At 35.0% G+C, this 18,953-nt stretch overlaps 1 protein-coding gene across 1 annotated transcript in view; it reads right to left on the bottom strand.

Moving 5' to 3' along the window:
* Positions 1–18,953, bottom strand: part of LOC144440149 (uncharacterized) — a 105,817-nt gene that overhangs the window by 10,281 nt on the left and 76,583 nt on the right. Inside the window, exons 3-11 of the mRNA XM_078129424.1 lie at positions 10,500–10,598; positions 9,169–9,271; positions 8,442–8,596; positions 7,859–8,031; positions 7,415–7,469; positions 7,127–7,182; positions 6,727–6,851; positions 3,995–4,042; positions 2,056–2,123 (exon numbers count right to left, since the gene is read on the bottom strand). Coding sequence (XP_077985550.1) covers positions 2,056–2,123; positions 3,995–4,042; positions 6,727–6,851; positions 7,127–7,182; positions 7,415–7,469; positions 7,859–8,031; positions 8,442–8,596; positions 9,169–9,271; positions 10,500–10,598 — 882 coding nt within the window. The remainder of the gene's footprint in view (positions 1–2,055; positions 2,124–3,994; positions 4,043–6,726; positions 6,852–7,126; positions 7,183–7,414; positions 7,470–7,858; positions 8,032–8,441; positions 8,597–9,168; positions 9,272–10,499; positions 10,599–18,953) is intronic.

Genomic DNA, 18,953 nt, shown 5'->3' with positions numbered 1-18,953 from the left:
AAAATCAGCTGTCCATCGCCTTGTTGTACTTTTTTTTTACACTTCCATTGAGAATAATATTAAGAGATACAGTTTCAAGGAACATTGCATTTAGTCAAACATTCTCCAAAATATTCAAACTTTCCTACAACATTACAATGTTTAAGTTGAATCAGCTTCTATTATCAGTTTCTTGAAAATTCGATGAAACCTCTATCTGTTTACGAATGATCTTTCCTCGAGGCTCGTTCAACTTAATGTACGAATAAGTTGATAAGTGTACGAATAAGTTGATAAGTGTACAAGTAAGTTGGTAAGTGTACAAGTAAGTTGATAAGTGTACGAGTAAGTTGGTAAGTGTATAAGTAAGTTGATAAGTGTACGAGTAAGTTGATAAGTGTACGAGTAAGTTGGTAAGTGTACAAGTAAAATGATAAGTGTACGAGTAAGTTGCTAAGTGTCCGAGTAAGTTGATATGTGTACGAGTACGTTGATAAATGTACGAATAAGTTGATGAGTGTCCGAGTAAGTTGATAAGTGTACGAGTAAGTTGGTAAGTGTACAAGTAAGTTGATAAGTGTCCGAGTAAGTTAGTAAGTGTACAAGTAAGTTGATAAGTACACGAGTAAGTTGGTAAGTGTCCGAGCAAGTTTATAAGTGTACGAGTAAGTCGATATAAAGTGTAGAAGTAAGCTGATAAATGTACGAGTAAGTTGGTAAGTGTACAAGTATAAGTTGATAAGTGTCCGAGTAAGTTGATATAAAGTGTACAAGTACGTCAAACTGATAAATGTACGAGTAAGTTGGTAAGTGTACAAGTAAGTTGATAAGTGTATGTGTAAGTTAGTAAGTGTCCGAGTAAGTTGATAAGTTAACGAGTATGTTGATATAAAGTGTACGAGTAAGTTCATAAGTGTACGAGTAAGTTCATAAGTGTACGAGTACGTTTATAAGTGTATGAGTAAGTTGATATAAAGTGTACGAGTAAGTTCATAAGTGTACGAGTAAGTTCATAAGTGTACGAGTACGTTTATAAGTGTATGAGTAAGTTGATATAAAGTGTACGAGTAAGCTGATATAAAGTGTACGAGTAAGCTGATATAAAGTGTACGAGTAAGCTGATATAAAGTGTACGAGTAAGCTGATATAAAGTGTACGAGTAAGCTGATATAAAGTGTACGAGTACGTTTATAAGTGTACGAGTAAGTAAATTTACTCGTACGATTAAGTTGATAAGTGAAATTGAACGTTGTATAAGTAATTTTTTTTAATCTTATTATATATAAGTATCTCTTATTGCATCAATCCCTCACTTAACATTACAGATACTATCTTATTACACTCTATATCAATACATGCATATGTCTGTATCGTGTAATCTCTGCACAGTCACGGGATAGCAGAACTTATACCAACCACGTCTTCGTGGTGGGTCTGGATCATATCAAAATTGACTATTTTCAGGAAGGATGGTTGTTTTCGTATTAAACTTCACAGAGACAACAACAATCATTATTGGTATCATTGAAGGAAATCCAGGGAAGGAATTGTTGTCATCTCCCCAGGCTATAGGTCAAATTAATAACTTTACCCGAGGTTTATAAATTAAACATCTCAGATGGGGTTCAGAGAGATTGGGGAAAAATGTCAAATGATGAATGGATCCCTCGGGGAGAACATAATTTGAAAACTCATTAACGTTTCGACAAGTCCTTTAGCTAAATGATGTTTCTAGGAAGATGTTCTGAAAACCATATTTATGAAACTCAGATCTTTTTTATTATATTAGGGTGCATTATTATTCGATAATGTAAAATGTAGCTCATGTTATCTTAATCCTAATTGCATTTCTGATAGTTTCAGCGATGGGTTAATTCTCATTTAAGCTCTGATTATGTTTATTGTTGCTCTTTTAATCATCGAGTGTTTTGTTGATATGTGCCTACCACTGGTTCTCTGCTTGGAGGCAGAATCATATTCCTTCTATCTACATGCTCTCAGAAATCAAACCTCGGGGCTTTAGAATGATTAGAAAGACTTCATGCCAGTACTAAACTGAACGAAGTGGAAACTCACCCAGCATTTTGTTTTCTTTAATTCTTCTTGAGGGAGTTTTACATCATCAAGATCGAACTGCCACAGTTCTATTGAATAATAAGACGATATTTAAACAATATTACATTTACTTTAAAGAACACTTAGTTTATTTGGCATCATTGATATATTTACACCTACAACAATATGTGACAACACTCACACGCAAACCTTATGTGCAATACTTTGTACAGACGAATTTTAATATCGTTGCAAAACAGTCTAAGTACCTAATATGGAACACTCTCACAGTTCTTGAATTCAAAGCTATCGAAGGATAGTACAATTTAATGATTAACTTTGTATTTACAAAATGACAAACAAAACGAAATGGTCGAACTTGTTTCATTTGTTCAGGATGTGCCACTGGCAATTTGTCATTACTACATACCGACCATATGCACTACTTTATTCGTTCGCACGCAATCGAAAATGTGTTATTTGTCGACACTGCAATGAGTATCCGTTTCCCTGAAATACTTACATATGTATAACTCAGTACAGGTAAAATGTCTATGCTGGGGTATAGAGTGTTTAATACATCCAAACAAGTTTGTAATTTGATGGAAAGAAACCAACCATATAATATTGAGTGGGATATTATCACACGAGCGGCTACTTACACAAATGAGACGAAATGTTGTAATCTCTGTTTAACTGAGAATGCTGATAGGAACATGCTACTGAACAAAAAGTCTGAATTAGTCTCAAAATGTCGCCATGTAAGTAAATAGTCCTTCGCCAACTATACAAGTAAACCTCAATATATACACAGACATTTACGTGTACATATCGACCTTAAACAATCCCAATTTTATAAGTAGCCTGCTGATCGCTGAGGAAGCGTGAAACTCTGAGTAACGACTTATATAATATCCTTATTCTTTTGAACTAAGACTATAATGCTCTGCTACTAATATTGCATCGCGAACCACTGTGTAACGACTCCTCAGTATCTTGCTTGATATTGTGTGTGTTTATATATATACACACAATACATACATAAATATATATGTACGTATGATATGCTCTCCAAGGTGATTGTGCACTCTACTTGACGAAAGAAGAATGAGACTCTATGTACACACACACACACACACACACACACACACACACACACACACACACACACACACACACACACATATATATATATATATATATATACATACATAAAAATGAAAGAAGACGAGTCTGATATTACATTGTTGATTTACACTACGGACCGTTTCACCAGAAGGATCGTTGAGGTCTGCTGATCGTTCAGAACAGCAGAACTGAACGATCCTTCTGGTGAAACGGTCCGTAGTGTAAATCAACAATGTAATATCAAACTCGTCTTCTTTCATTTTTATGTATGATAGCTCTCCAAGGTGATCGAGCACTCTACTCTAAGGAGAATGAAACTCTCTCTCTCTCTCTCTCTCTCTCTCTCTCTCTCTCTCTCTCTCTCTCTCTCTCTCTCTCTCTCTCTCTCTCTCTCTCTCTCTCTCTCTCTCTCTCTCTCTCTCTCTCTCTCTCTCTCTAATGTCTCGCTGGAGAGAACAGTGCTCGATGCAAATATTAGTAGCAGAGCATTACAGACTTTATTCAAAAGAATAAGGATGTAATAAGTCAAAGCGTGAAACTCTTATTACATCGTTTATTCTTTTGAATTAAGTCTCTCTCTCTCTCTCTCTCTCTCTCTCTCTCTCTCTCTCTCTCTCTCTCTCTCTCTCTCTCTCTCTCTCTCTCTCTCTCTCTCGGTATTGTATTGTATTGTATCTGGTTGCGGTTGTATGTAAAGCATGGGTCCCTATGGGTCCCTGAGTCAGCCTAGCCAAACAACGACAAGGTACTTATCGGTGTCCAGTCGAACATGTAGCAAGCATAAAGTACATTCACAAAATACATCTAATTTTGGAAGTGCTGCAATACTTACCTTGAAGGTTTGTTTTGGAGGGAAAGGACTTTAGAAAAGTTCCTAGAACTAAAATACAAAACAAAATTCTTTTAAAATTTGTCTTATGTCAGTGCATGTATGTATGTATGTATGTATGTATGTATGTATGTATGTATGTATGTATGTATATATGTATGTATGTATGTATGTATGTATGTATGTATGTATGTATGTATGTATGTATGTATGCATGCATGCATGCATGCAAGCATGCATGCATGTATGCATGTATGCATGTATGTATGTATGTATGTATGTATGTATGTATGTATGTGTGTGTGTGTGTGTGTATATATATATATATATGTGTGTGTGTGTGTGTGTGTGTATGTATGTATGTATGTATGTATGTATGTATGTATGTATGTATGTATGTATGTATGTATGTATGTGTGTGTGTGTGTGTGTGTGTGTGTGTGTGTGTGTGTTTGTTCACCTGCACTAGAATCTTTCACACTGATAAATAGAATTATTGAACAAGGGAAGCTCTTTTAGTATATTAAGTTGGAAAAATGGAATGACCAAAAATCACGAGAGCGAATATTATAAACACTACTTTTAAGTGTTCCCATGGCAACGAGTCGTATATTTATTTTTACTCCCAAATAATACTGTTAATCTCAGCATAGTCGTATGCGGTAACTTTGAACAACGTCAAGAATAAAATACTTATTTTTCACATGGGATGAAAATAAATGAGGTGTAGAGACAGGCGCCACACATCTGTCTTTGTAGCAAAGATAAATAGACTTAAATGGTATACATTTTGTACACAGTGTCTGTCAATTTTATACACAGACGATTTCTATCGGAAAAGGAAGTACCCTATACATAAACGTAAGACGGTGTGTATTCAGCAAGAACAAATCCAGAGACGAGAGATTGCGGAAGTGAAGTGAAACCTTATAATGACCAATGGTTATGTATGTCTGATTGGTTTGTGAAGATACTGATGAAGTAGAGACAGTTTTGAAATTGTGGAGAGCATTGGACTGACAGTATCAATAAATGAAGGTTATTTGGTCGGCGTTAGCTTACTTCTATTTTGTTCGTCCTGTTTTCCTTTAGAGGTCTTTGTCTAATAGGACAGTATTATAAATATAATCAGTTAGTACACATTACAATTATGGTCAATTGAGTTTTGTTTATTTAGTACGTTTATTAAAGGGACTTGGGATAGTCTGAGATTGTAGAACGCATGTATATTTAAGAGAAGGGGATTGGGTTCAAACTGATGATATTGTATGAAGTATGCATGTACGTTAAAAGAGAAGAGGTTGGGGTTCAAACTCACTAGATTGTAGTATGCATGTACGTTAAAAGAGAAGAGGTTGGGGTTCAAACTCATTAGATTGTAGTATGCATGTACGTTAAAAGAGAAGAGGTTGGGGTTCAAACTCATTAGATTGTAGTATGCATGTACGTTAAAAGAGAAGAGGTTGGGGTTCAAACTCATTAGATTGTAGTATGCATGTACGTTAAACGAGAAGAGGTTGGGGTTCAAACTCATTAGATTGTAGTATGCATGTACGTTAAACGAGAAGAGGTTGGGGTTCAAACTCATTAGATTGTAGTATGCATGTACGTTAAAAGAGAAGAGGTTGGGGTTCAAACTCACTAGATTGTAGTATGCATATACGTTAACAGAGAAGAGGTTGGGGTTCAAACTCATTAGATTGTAGTATGCATGTACGTTAAAAGAGAAGAGGTTGGGGTTCAAACTCATTAGATTGTAGTATGCATGTACGTTAAACGAGAAGAGGTTGGGGTTCAAACTCACTAGATTGTAGTATGCATGTACGTTAAAAGAGAAGAGGTTGGGGTTCAAACTCATTAGATTGTAGTATGCATGTACGTTAAAAGAGAAGAGGTTGGGGTTCAAACTCATTAGATTGTAGTATGCATGTACGTTAAAAGAGAAGAGGTTGGGGTTCAAACTCATTAGATTGTAGTATGCATGTACGTTAAAAGAGAAGAGGTTGGGGTTCAAACTCATTAGATTGTAGTATGCATGTACGTTAAACGAGAAGAGGTTGGGGTTCAAACTCATTAGATTGTAGTATGCATGTACGTTAAAAGAGAAGAGGTTGGGGTTCAAACTCATTAGATTGTAGTACGCATGTACGTTAAAAGAGAAGAGGTTGGGGTTCAAACTCATTAGATTGTAGTATGCATGTACGTTAAACGAGAAGAGGTTGGGGTTCAAACTAATTAGATTGTAGTATGCATGTACGTTAAAAGAGAAGAGGTTGGGGTTCAAACTCATTAGATTGTAGTATGCATGTACGTTAAACGAGAAGAGGTTGGGGAGTATTCAATCTCATGATAATTGATCATTTATATTATTTGTAAAGAATAGGTTTTACCAATTGATAACATTAAACACATGTTATATCAATGCTTGAATATATCAGAAATAACAGGATATTGAAATAAATAACAATATCATTATATTGACAACATGAAATAATAGTGATGGCAAGATGTGGAGAAAAAAGTGGGGATTCTGCTGTGAGATGACCCTTACTTGAGCAAAAATGTAGACAACGCATTTGTCGAATATACATGTCTTATGTTAGAGTTGAACCTTTTACTGCTTTGGTTAGAAACAGCCTCCTGTCTCCCTGTCTCCATCAAGTTAGCTATCCTTTCGACTCGCTAAACGAATACGTTTTATTAGAAATACCAACATGAGTATTGATATATCTTACCATCATTCTTTTTATAATATTCAATAAGTTCTATGACGTCACCAAACCTCCGCTCTTTGTCAGCTGCCAACCAGTATTCCTCGATATCATTAATTATTGGTATATGCATCATGTAACGTTCTGTTCTAAAAAAAATAGAAACAGCGAAAGCATCTTCTTATACCGGTATGTATTCTCGATGTTCTTAATAGTGTTTGACATTGAGTGATCAGGTATGTAGGTTTAATATGAAGATGACCAAAAAGTGTACTTATCGGAATAGTAGACCGGGTAACTTGTGGAATATGAACTCAAAACTATAAAAGTATATAAACGCAGACTGGATCATTAAACAGTACCAGCTACTAATTCACGTTGACCTAGGAGTTCCGTTCATGAGATAATATTGTATAATACTTACTGTACTGATAAAAACATTGAGATACCAAACTGTCTAACGAGAAAGCAGCCTGGATCCTGTAATATGACAGAACATTGTGTACAGATGTCATTTCATTTCTAAAGTATCGATAAGACTTTTTCATGAATATCTTGTCGTACTGTCAGTGGTTTTGTTTTGTTGTATTTGTCATGTCTAATATTTTGAGATAATTCAATATAATATAATGCTTGGGTCTTGTCATATACTGTCTGTCTGTCTGTCTGTCTGTCTGTCTGTCTGTCTTGTTGTTGACGACAGTTGACTTACATGTACTCGGAGAAGAGACTCTGCCACTCCTTGTCGCATATCACTGTAAAACCATCTGGAAAATGAAGAATACATGTTGTATGTCAAAAACGTACTTATACGTTTATGATAGACAATGTAATAAGGACTGGCAATATAATATTTACTGAAAAATGTAACATCAGTTTGACACATAAATCTGATGAATTGCAAGGAAATGGACTAGTATTTCAAGCAAGATTGAAGTGGAATGGAGCAGGAAAGGTTGGGTATAGAAGACGATAGTGAAGACAAACTTCCATGTACAAATTTAAACAAAAAACCTACCATATAACAATGCGAATGAATTATTTTATGCCGTAACCACACCTGTGAATGTATCTTTGGTATAACTTTTAAAAGATAACTAGTTTAATTTATATTAACTTATTTTTAAAAATTTTATTGATGTAAACATAGACTTACGATTGTTCTCTGAAATTCTTGATTTCTATATGACCGATGTTTTTGCTGTTAAGCCTTGTTAGATGCCTTTCTCTTGAACTTGTAAATGGACTTCCATTCGTCTGATTTAAGTTGCTGTCTGTTGTAATCCGACCACTTGACTCCACTGGCTTTAAAGTCGATGCAGGTGAAAACTGATTAAGAAAAAAAGTTAAATAGTCCAGTCGTAAACATGAAATTTATAATTAATTGTCACTTTCACTTAATTCTAATTAGGTGATTTTCATCCTAGTACTCCACTGTTCGATTAACAAACTGATCACTATTCAAATTGTCTGGGCAAACGCATTTTCAATTCATTTACTCTTCATTTGATGGATTGAGTCCAGCCGATATTGCCTCGTCAACAGACAGAGTATTATTGCATTGTCACCCCTCTTCGTTAAATTGTCGCAAGAAGGCTATTTGACGAGAAATTTCAATTTACTGCTCTACTGTACATAAACGAAGATGAAATTGAACCACGCGTGTATGTATCACAAGACGTGCATGGTTAGATCCTTGCAAATTTCACAAGTGGTACATTGTAAGATTATACGCTCACCACGAGGTTTTCTCTTTTTATGCATGGTTGTCCGATAAGGGTTGATTTTTGGCAACCGTGATGTGTTTTGGAATGCTGACGACAACATGTCCACATACAACGCTGATATATACCACTGTGATAGTTAGTTAGCCAGTAACAATTTCTTGAACAAACTGCAATACAAAATAGAAACGAAAAAAGAAAGGTCATCTCAAATTCGATGCATGGAGACAACTATTTATGAATTATTGTACTGTAATATGAGGCGGAGAATTGATTGAACCACTAGACAAGACAAAACAGTACACAGGTGAGAATTACATAAGGAAATAGAGATGTATGTATTCAAAACGAAATCCAATCGGTGATGAAATCGTACTTGAATATCAGACACTTCATAAGAGAATGGAAAGCAGATTTGTATTATTGTGTACATAATCAACTCGATTGATCGGGTTTTGCTCCAAATCTAGATTAGATACATGCATCACTGTGGTCATCTTTTCCAACCATAATTACATGTCTTAAATAACCTATTGGTGGCATACCATAGAAAAAGCCTACCGGATATGAGAGTAATTTGATCACACTAAGAGAAATAGTGTCATCTTTGTTTAGATAAGCATGGAAAGCCGAAACTAAAACACTGAAAATGAAGAACAGTATTAAGTGGGCGTGCAATGAACTTGAAATACCCAGCTGAAGTGTATCTTATGTATGAACGGTTTCTGTTAATAAAACTAACCTTTACGTATCGCCGTTAGCCATTCCTGTCTATCAACCATTTGCATTTTCCTTGAAGAGAAGTACAGAATCTTCAAGGTTCCGACATCGCTGCAATAGGTGACCTAGCAATGAATCATAATTTGTCAAATTGTATTCGTAAAATATAATCACTACTGCATAATTACGCTTTGTGTTCAAGGACTAATTCTAGTCCTCATTTAGCTCATCAGATGATCCAAATACTACTTTTTAATTTGTCAATGATTCCGAAGTAAGGGACATGAGGATTAGAAATATAGAGTTACTCAATACACGGATTCTGAACTCGCATACACGTAACAGCCACCATAGGATTCTGAACTCTCATACATGTAACAGCCACCACACCATAGGATTCTGAACTCTCATACATGTAACAGCCACCATAGAATTCTGAACTCTCATACATGTAACAGCCACCATAGGATTCTGAACTCTCATACATGTAACAGCCACCATAGAATTCTGAACTCTCATACATGTAACAGCCACCATAGGATTCTGAACTCTCATACATGTAACATCCACCATAGAATTCTGAACTCTCATACATGTAACAGCCACCATAGGATTCTGAACTCTCATACATGTAACAGCCACCATAGGATTCTGAACTCTCATACATGTAACAGCCACCATAGAATTCTGAACTCTCATACATGTAACAGCCACCATAGGATTCTGACTCTCATACATGTAACAGCCACCATAGGATTCTGAACTCTCATACATGTAACAGCCACCATAGGATTCTGAACTCTCATACATATAACAACCACCATAGGATTCTGAACTCTCATACATGTAACAGCCACCATAGGTGGTACTTTAATACAAGTTTGATAATAATTTCGAGTGTGTATAAATTATGATATTGGACTAAAAGGTTAAGTTCAACTTGATATTGTTTGCCATTAACTTTCATTGTGTATATATTGATTACAAGGTCAAGTTGACATCGTGCGCATGTTGTGATAATTTGAGCACAAAGTCAAGTTTAACGTAACATTTCAGTTTCTTTAGAATTTTTCTTTTGCATACATTATAATTGATCAAGTTTAACTTTATACTGTTTGCCAATAATTTTCATTTTACACACATTATGATAATTGATAACAAAGTCAAGTTCAACTTGATATTAAGTTTGTCATTAACCTTCATAAAGCATATATTATAATAATTGATTACACAGTGCAGGTGATACTCAGTTTGCAAATAATGTGTATTGTGTGTTTACCATGATAATGAATCAAAGGTTCAACACGATCTTTATTTGTAAAATTGTGTTCAATACTACTGTATTTGGCATACCTGGAAGACAGTTGGTTCCTGAAATGCATTCGAATCCACACTTTGAACACCTTGTATGCTACTGACAGCAACGCTGAACTTGGGGGCATCATCTTTTGCCTGTGGAAATAATAACAAAATTGCCAGAAATTGTACACTAATATCATATTAGCAAAGATACATGGTTGATATAAACAGTCATATTTTGATACGACTCGCGACGTTGACGAATATTTGTCAAGACGATTCACTCCTTTGTAAGGTATATATAAATATCGCGCTGCAAAGACAAATCTGTTTTTGTGACAGTCTGGTAGCAATCGGGCACGTTCAAAATACATAGCCCTAGAGTTAAATTATGCTGATTTCTCAACATAGAAGATAAGAATATTGCGACAAGAGATAGTTAAGCTATTTGTAGATATCTCAAATGTGATAGGCGACGGTGACAGAAATATCAACTATCTTAGGTGACAATGCAAAGATAAAGTATTATCTCGATCGATATATTAGTTATCAAACCCTGCGGACATTAATTTTGCAGCAGTGGAAGTCTTCAACGTAGGCCATGTTTTTATATCACATTTTGATGCCAAAATGAAAGAGAAAATTCCTTTTGCATGTTGTATTCATTTCTTGGTATTCTTCAAAAATTGGTAAATATTGATATTTTGAAAATGTCTCTGCATTTTGTACCCCGTTCTTTCGCTATGAAATAGGTAAAAGTAGTATTTGCGAGTATTCTCACTGGAGAAAATGTCTTTTCAGCCGCAAACTATTCTCTTTTATAAAATCAAATTGCCTCAATAATACATTCGCTGGCAAAGAATTCACCATGAGCGGAAATGGATTTTTGGTCACGCTTGGAAAAGAATGAATCCGATGGTAATGATATTCGCCAAGTTTTAAAAAGTCACATGTTTGCAAAAAAAGCGTACAAAACCAAATGCTATTTCTGATGAAATCAGTCGTTTCCATGGCAACATTGATATGAGCTGGTGAATGCCACAGTCAGTCAGTTATACGATTGCATAGCGACTTGCTCTTGATAAAAAACATAATACAAATGTGGTGAGGCAATCGAATGTACGATCATTGGTTTCCAACTAATCTGAGACGTGTTGACAGGCAACCACCATGGCGTGACGAATACGTTGCCATATTAAGATCACAGAACAAATCGTGACATGAATCATGATGGCGTCAGCTGGTCATAGATTAAATACACTGCACCATAGATAATATACATTTTTTTTGCATCCATATTGTATTTCGTGACGATATTAAGTATCACATATCAAATGTGATACAGTGGACAGGGGAGGAGGAGGGGGGGGGGGCAACGATTCTTATGTCTCTTGAAACCTTGCCTGTTGTAAATTATATTTATATGCGTTGTATTCGTTTACATGTACATCTCAAAACATTATCTCAGATTGTTATCTTTTTAACCAAGTGAACTTACTAGACTATATCGACTTCATACACCATGTTGTAGTATGTATTACAGGCTATGTTCAACATGTATTTAAATATTGGTAATTTAAGTGGTTACACTCCAAAATCGATTTCAATAACGAAATGTCACAACATTTCCATGCAGCATCCGGTATGTTTATTAAACACAACACTGCGCTTTGATTTATTTCTTAAATGTACTTTTTGGTGTAATTGTGAAACAGGCAATATGTGAGAATTTTTAATTTTTAATTTTGATGTTTATCCCGAACAGTCCATCGTTCAGTTTGAAGATGTCTTATTTAATACATTCTTAGATGTATACAAACTTTGCAACATATTGGTAAGATCAGAGTATATAATATCCAAGTTACAATGCATATTGTTTGAGGAGGACACAGGGTTACAATTTCCCAGCCACTCTATATAGCACAATTTACCATCTATATAGAAAAAAGGTAGAGTCAATATCCCAACCAATCTTTACAGCAAAATCTACCATATTGCATATGTAGATAAAGGCGGCGGCGACAATTAATTGTCACTTTCCGCAATGTTTTCTGAGTTAACGATATCCATTTTGTCATGGAATATTTGAAATATTTATAAACATGCAGGCCAAAAAATCTCCTTCCATAATGATTATAAAAGTGCGTTACACTTCATCAGTTCTCAGCTGCATACAATGTCTTTCAGCTTTAAAATGCCGCTTTCCATCTCTTTTGAATATCAGAATGTCGTATGGTTCAAGAAGAATGATAGTGGTTGTCATGGCAATAGCAGTTTGAGCCTGAAGACACGCATTATGTCATTCAACGGTATATACAAGAGTGATGTCAACCGCTTTGGTTCTAGTAATTGTTTTCACTTTAATCGATCGTCAAAAGAGTAAGAACTTCCCTTGTTGACAGATATAAATGACTGTCACTGGGAACAACTATTAGTGGTGCGTCAGGCAGACGGTTTGTGCACCATAGACCCTGTATGAAATGTATAGTAATCATTAGGGTTAACATTTCATCATTTCTCATATAGCTGAATTACGTCTTCTCTCTTGAACATAAAATATATATATGTGTGTTTACTCGCATGAGGCTAAATTTCGATAGCTTTATTCATATCATATTTCAAACAACTGGTTAATCTTGTTAGTGATCATATAGTTTTTCAGTAGAAAAACAACAACAATATAACAAGACACGCGCTTATTTCTCTTGTCTGGAAGATATAGTAAGTTACAGAGTACAATACATTTCAGGTCAAGGAGTTGACCTGCCCCGTGACCCGAAATTTGCATGCATTACTGTGATTTGTACTTCACATATATATGTGTAGTTACACGAGTGCTCACAACACAGGCAACAACGTGCAGAATGTTAACTTATTCGTGTAGGAATTAATGTATGAATTATATACCAAGGCAGTATTTGATTGCCAAAGGCAAACGTCTCCCAAACGAAGTAGAATTACATTTTGGGAATCGTTAAGATCACAGCCTATCAAAAGTCATTTGTTTTCATAATGCAGTACCATGTACCCTATGGCTTCAACATTTGATAGACTCGCCCATGAAAATATAGATATATTATGTCAACAATTCAACATGCTATGTCTGGGTTTTGCTTTGATTCAATTTACCTTACTTTTATTATGGCTTAAGCTGTAAGCTTTGTGAGTGACGGCGGCCAATTTTTCTTCCATGAATTCTGAGCATTTATTGTAGGGTAACTATCAATTTCATCTCCTCTGTCTCCTAAGAGACGTCAAATGACGTGATCAAACCCTTGTGGGCGATATTACTCATTACGCCACACTGGCTGACTACACATTAAAGTGACCATATGGATGGGAAATGGGATATACTGCGTTTACCTACATGAAAAAAATAATGTAAAATAAAAAGCAGAGACCAAGTCTATGTTTGTAACTCATAACCTAAAACAACGTGTCAAAAGTTGTTATTATATGTAGGGAAGAGATTAGTAAACAAACAGATACAACTAATCGCTACGTCACGTCCAGTCTGTGCATGCGCCTGTCGCTTCCCCTTATAAATCACTTCCGGTACGTACAAATACAAATGTTTTACACATTTAACAAAGCTCTTTTTGCAATTTATTGAATTACAAACACGGACTTGGATTTTATTTCACATTTCGCGTTGATATTGCCACTTCAAAAGGTAACATAGCAACTGACCAAAACATCTGAAGATCTATTCTATCCTGTATATTTGCGTATTTGAAATCTTGTTTGCATCAATAATAAAAACAAAAATAACAGCATTACATCAATATCATTATAAAATTAACTTTATCCATAACAAGATGAAATAAATGAACCAATAAAACTGCGTCAAGTTTATCGGTCAAAGAGCACTTGGTATAGCTACGTTTTATATTCAAATGGTCAGGCGTATCTTGATATGGTTGACATAGTTCAAGCCCGTTGATTGCATAGGAGGGATACAACCCGAGGTCTGTCTGCACCTCTTTGTATAATGTGTTTAGAGTCCTTCTTTTCACGGATCGTACCTTAGTTGAATAGTGACGACGGATCCATTAGCGGGTATCAATTTAGTAAGAGTTACAAAAATAGATCTCTAAGTTGAAATGAATTACTTTGACTGTTGTAAACTATATTATTAAGGATAACTTTGAAATCAGTTTTGTGTGCGATCTAAGCACATGGAACGTCTGCTTTTACCAGGGCATGCTTGTTCAACAAAGAATACGAGAATTAACAAACGAATGATTGAAGAAACAAACGCGCGAACTTTACTGGTGCATGAAGGAGCCAGTACACAAGTATCGTGTTTTGTCGACACTACGGTTTGCATAACATTGTTGCGATTTTTATGTCTAGACAAGAATTACGCTCAATTGTAGAATAGGTGGGGCAGGTAGATATTTTGTGGATTTTTTTCATGTGTGAGTGTCTAGTTCAGGTAGTTATGTTTTCCATTGTTTTCTATATGGTGTCTGTGTTATTGGTTTCTTCCCATCAGATGTTCAGCCATTACAGATTGGAAGAAAAGTTTTTACTTCCCGTAAGGGTACGGGAGGTATTAAAAGGGGAAGGTGTGTCTGTCTGTGTGTGTGTGTGTGTGTGTGTGTGTCTGTCTGTCTGTCTGTGTGTCTGTGTCATCATTTTCTAAACATCGGCTGGCTCAATTGTAATGAAATTTGGGATATATAATCTTTAGGGTAATAGCTAGACCTGATTAGGTTTTGAGTCAGATCTGTTAATGTTTAATTACAGAAATTTGCATATTAATGAAATCAACTAATTACGCAATATCTTAAGACTGCATACTTCAATTTCAATGTAATTTAGTATATTCGTTTAACATAACAACATACATATGTCCTATAAAATACGTTGATGTATCTTACGGCGTTAATGAATAATTTGCATAATTAATTATTTTTGGTAATTAGGCTATATCTTAAGAATACATATTTCAAATTCAACATAATTTAGTACATACGTTAACCATAAGAAAACACATATGTCCTATCAAGTTTGTTGATGCACCGTACAGTGTTAATGAATAATTTGCATAATTAATGATTTTCGGTAATTAGGCTATATCTTAAGAATACATACTTCAATTCCAATATAATTCAGTACACACATTAACCATAACAATCACATATGTCCTGTAAAGCTTGTTGATGTACCTTACAGTGTTAATGAATAATTTGCATAATTAATGATTTTCGGTAATTAGGCTATATTTTAAGACTGCATACGTCAATTTCAATATAATTTAGTACATACGTTAACCATAACAAAGCGGCTATTTCCTATAAAATCTTTTATATAGCTTAGTTTTAATGAAAAATTTCCATAATTAATGATTTTAGGTAACTAGGTTGTATCTTAAAAATGCAAGCTTCAAATTTCGTATAATATGATACGTATATCATAATAATACGCACCTGTCCTATGAAGTTTGTTGCTACAACTTTTTCCTTTAATGAGTATTTTGAATAATGAATGATATTCAGTAATTAAGCAGTATCATACACTCTTACATACATTAACCTAAGAAAGCACACTTGTCCAAAAAACAAAGCCTGTTACCATAGTTTTTTAGTTTAATGAGTTATTTACATAATTAGTGATTCCCTTACGGGAGGCATTCAGTTTAAATCTGGTATATTGTCTTTTTAAGTTGAGGTCAGTTTCCACATACACTATTTCTCACGAGACTTCACAATTTTCGCGATTTTATTTCATTTTTTCTTGAAACCATCCGAAAAAGTTTAGGTTCGGCAGTAAAAAAATATAGGTGGGGTCGTGTAACCGGCACCAAACAAATTTTTGCGACTACACAATGATGTGCGAGGGCGTGTGAGGCATCCAAGTACATGTACTATTTGAATTTTACCACTCAACAACTTGTTAAGACTGAATGAACAGGTCTACCACAACCTATTACTGTGTGCGATACAGGAAAGTAACTAACGATATTTTGTCTAGCAAACACTTTCGTTATTTTAAAGGACTTTTTACATATCTTAAAGCAGGATGTTCTTACGATGTGATATTTGAATATTGTACAAAATATTGACTGTAGAGTAAACACATTTAGCGAAATTCCTTTGTTTGGTCCGTTGTTATAAAATCATTATTATTTAATATGCATCCAAAATGACGTTTTTGTATAGCGTGTTGTGCCTTGAATCTCGACCAAGAAATTATCGTTCATATCTATGTTCTCGTAAAATAAACGACGTGCATTACGTGTTGTTTCAAAAAAACAAACCAATCTCCGTCACAAAAAAGCTAAAATATACAAGGTATCCAGGGAACCGTCGACCTGTCATCAATCCCCTATAATCAACCATACAGTCAACAATTTGAAGATTATCAACGTGCTTAGCCATAGCAATTTAGAATTTTATAGAAAAACACAATCAAGTCAAGGTCAGAACGGCTGTTACTGAAGGACAAGATAGCTCTCATGGATTGTTTAAGGGAAAATGAAAGATGGGAATCTCATCCTCGCACACTGTTGTTCAATTTAAAGGATTTCCGTTCTAAATCCCCCTAGACATTGAGGCAGCCATTATTCTACATACCAGAGCTCGTGACGGTAGAAAACGAATCAATGGGTTCAAACGTGTAAGATGAGACACTCGGGATGAACCGTAAAGGTGTTACTCACAGATTAACATCAACGGAATAAGAACCTTTCTTATTTGGATACATGGACACTTCTTCGTGTGATTACTCTCTGCCTATACCGCATGTATTTGGCTGAAAATTTATGATACTGGTAACAACGGTATGTCTAGGTCTATAAATTGGTAGGATCAAAAGCTTTATTGCAAAAATACGTTGTTATAGTTAACACAATCCAGGTTACTAGATAAGGTCGCACCAGTGCTTTTAAGGCCAGTTGACATCACTTCTTTTCAGTTTGTATTTATGAGCTCTCTCATTCCTATTTCTTTATCTTGTGACGCTAAAAGGGTATCAATACTGCGATGTAATGACTAAAAACTGTCTTACGTTTGACCGATGAAGTTGATATATCAAAGTGTAGGTATTCGAAGGCCTGCATTTTATGTAATAAATGTTGTTTGAATAATATTCAATCTATCATTAAATTATAGCTATTTAAAAGACTAGCACCATCAACGCGAGATAATACACGCAAATGTGTAAATTGCGGGATATACAAAGTTCATTTAATTTAATTTATATGTACAGGGCTTGCAAGGGTAGTGACGTTTGCTTTAAACACAGATGTTTTTTGCGTACATAAACGGAGTAGCCCCATGCACAGTGAAGTCATTGATTATGGTTGATTATTGCGAGCACCCTTAGCTATTGACTTGGAGTTTCGTATGTTAACTACACAATCGTGTAGCATTGAATCAGGTTACCACCAGGGAATAATTCATTTCACATTTCTTCTAAAGGTCTCGGTATCACTCATTTGTCAAACAAACCTAGCAAAGATGGTTATTTAGGGGACTTCTGATGAAATTCAAATATTTTACTGTAAATGTTTGTTAAGAAATCTTAAGTTTGAGATGGTGCAGGGTATTTGTTTGCGATGCAAATTTGAATGTCATAAACTCTCTTGCTATTGCTCTGTTCATTTCTCTGTTTGAGTCTTATCTTTGAATAGAAATGAAGAAAATAAGGTATTTCAACCACTTCGAATCCCTGGAGTGTAATTTCTTTACACGTGGTACACTCAGTCGGAGACATTCGTCCTGTCTCCTCGTTATATATCATATCAACACTGTTGAATTAAAAAGAAAGATGTTGTTTTCGGAATAATAGTACAAATATTTGAAAAAAATGATTGAAACAGGCGAGGGCGCACAGATCACCCCGGTTATGAGAGGCGGCATCAACAGTCATTATCGTACAAGATGAAAGAGTGCAGCTCTGATAAAAATACTACAGGGCACAAACTGTTGAACTGGGGGTCATGGCAAATTCTAAGCTTTGTGCAAGTATTGGCTATAATGATACACTCTGTCCCATTTATACAAAACTACGCTAAATACTATTGTAAAGTAATACTGATATATGACATTTGTAAATTCTTCATAAAGGGAAATTGTCACGCTTCTACTGTGATATAATCAATTCCAAATTTCCTGAACAAGTTTGATGTCCATTGAGGGACCTTTCTAATGCATAGTATATACTTTAAGTATGAAATAAATTTACAGTCAAAGACATTAACAGAAATATTTTTATTGACGGATTGGCATTTTGATAACACCGTGTCTGATTGACTTTCTATGTGTTTCTCATAATGTCATGTCAACTACGTTTTGGTACACTCTTTGTCATAAAAGCTTAGCATTTGGGTGTTTGAGACACACACAATTCTTGTTCGAAACACACACAATCCTTGTTTGAGACACACTGAATCCTGGTCATGAGAGCTTAGGATTTGCCGTTTTGTGCAACAATTTACTCTAAAACAGAACACATCAAACTGTTTTAGAGTAAATTGTTGCACAAAACGAACAAGAATTG

Source organism: Glandiceps talaboti, chromosome 1 (assembly GCF_964340395.1).
Source record: "Glandiceps talaboti chromosome 1, keGlaTala1.1, whole genome shotgun sequence".
Lineage (NCBI taxonomy): Eukaryota > Metazoa > Hemichordata > Enteropneusta > Spengelidae > Glandiceps > Glandiceps talaboti.
This window is presented reverse-complemented; position numbering and strand designations above follow the sequence as displayed.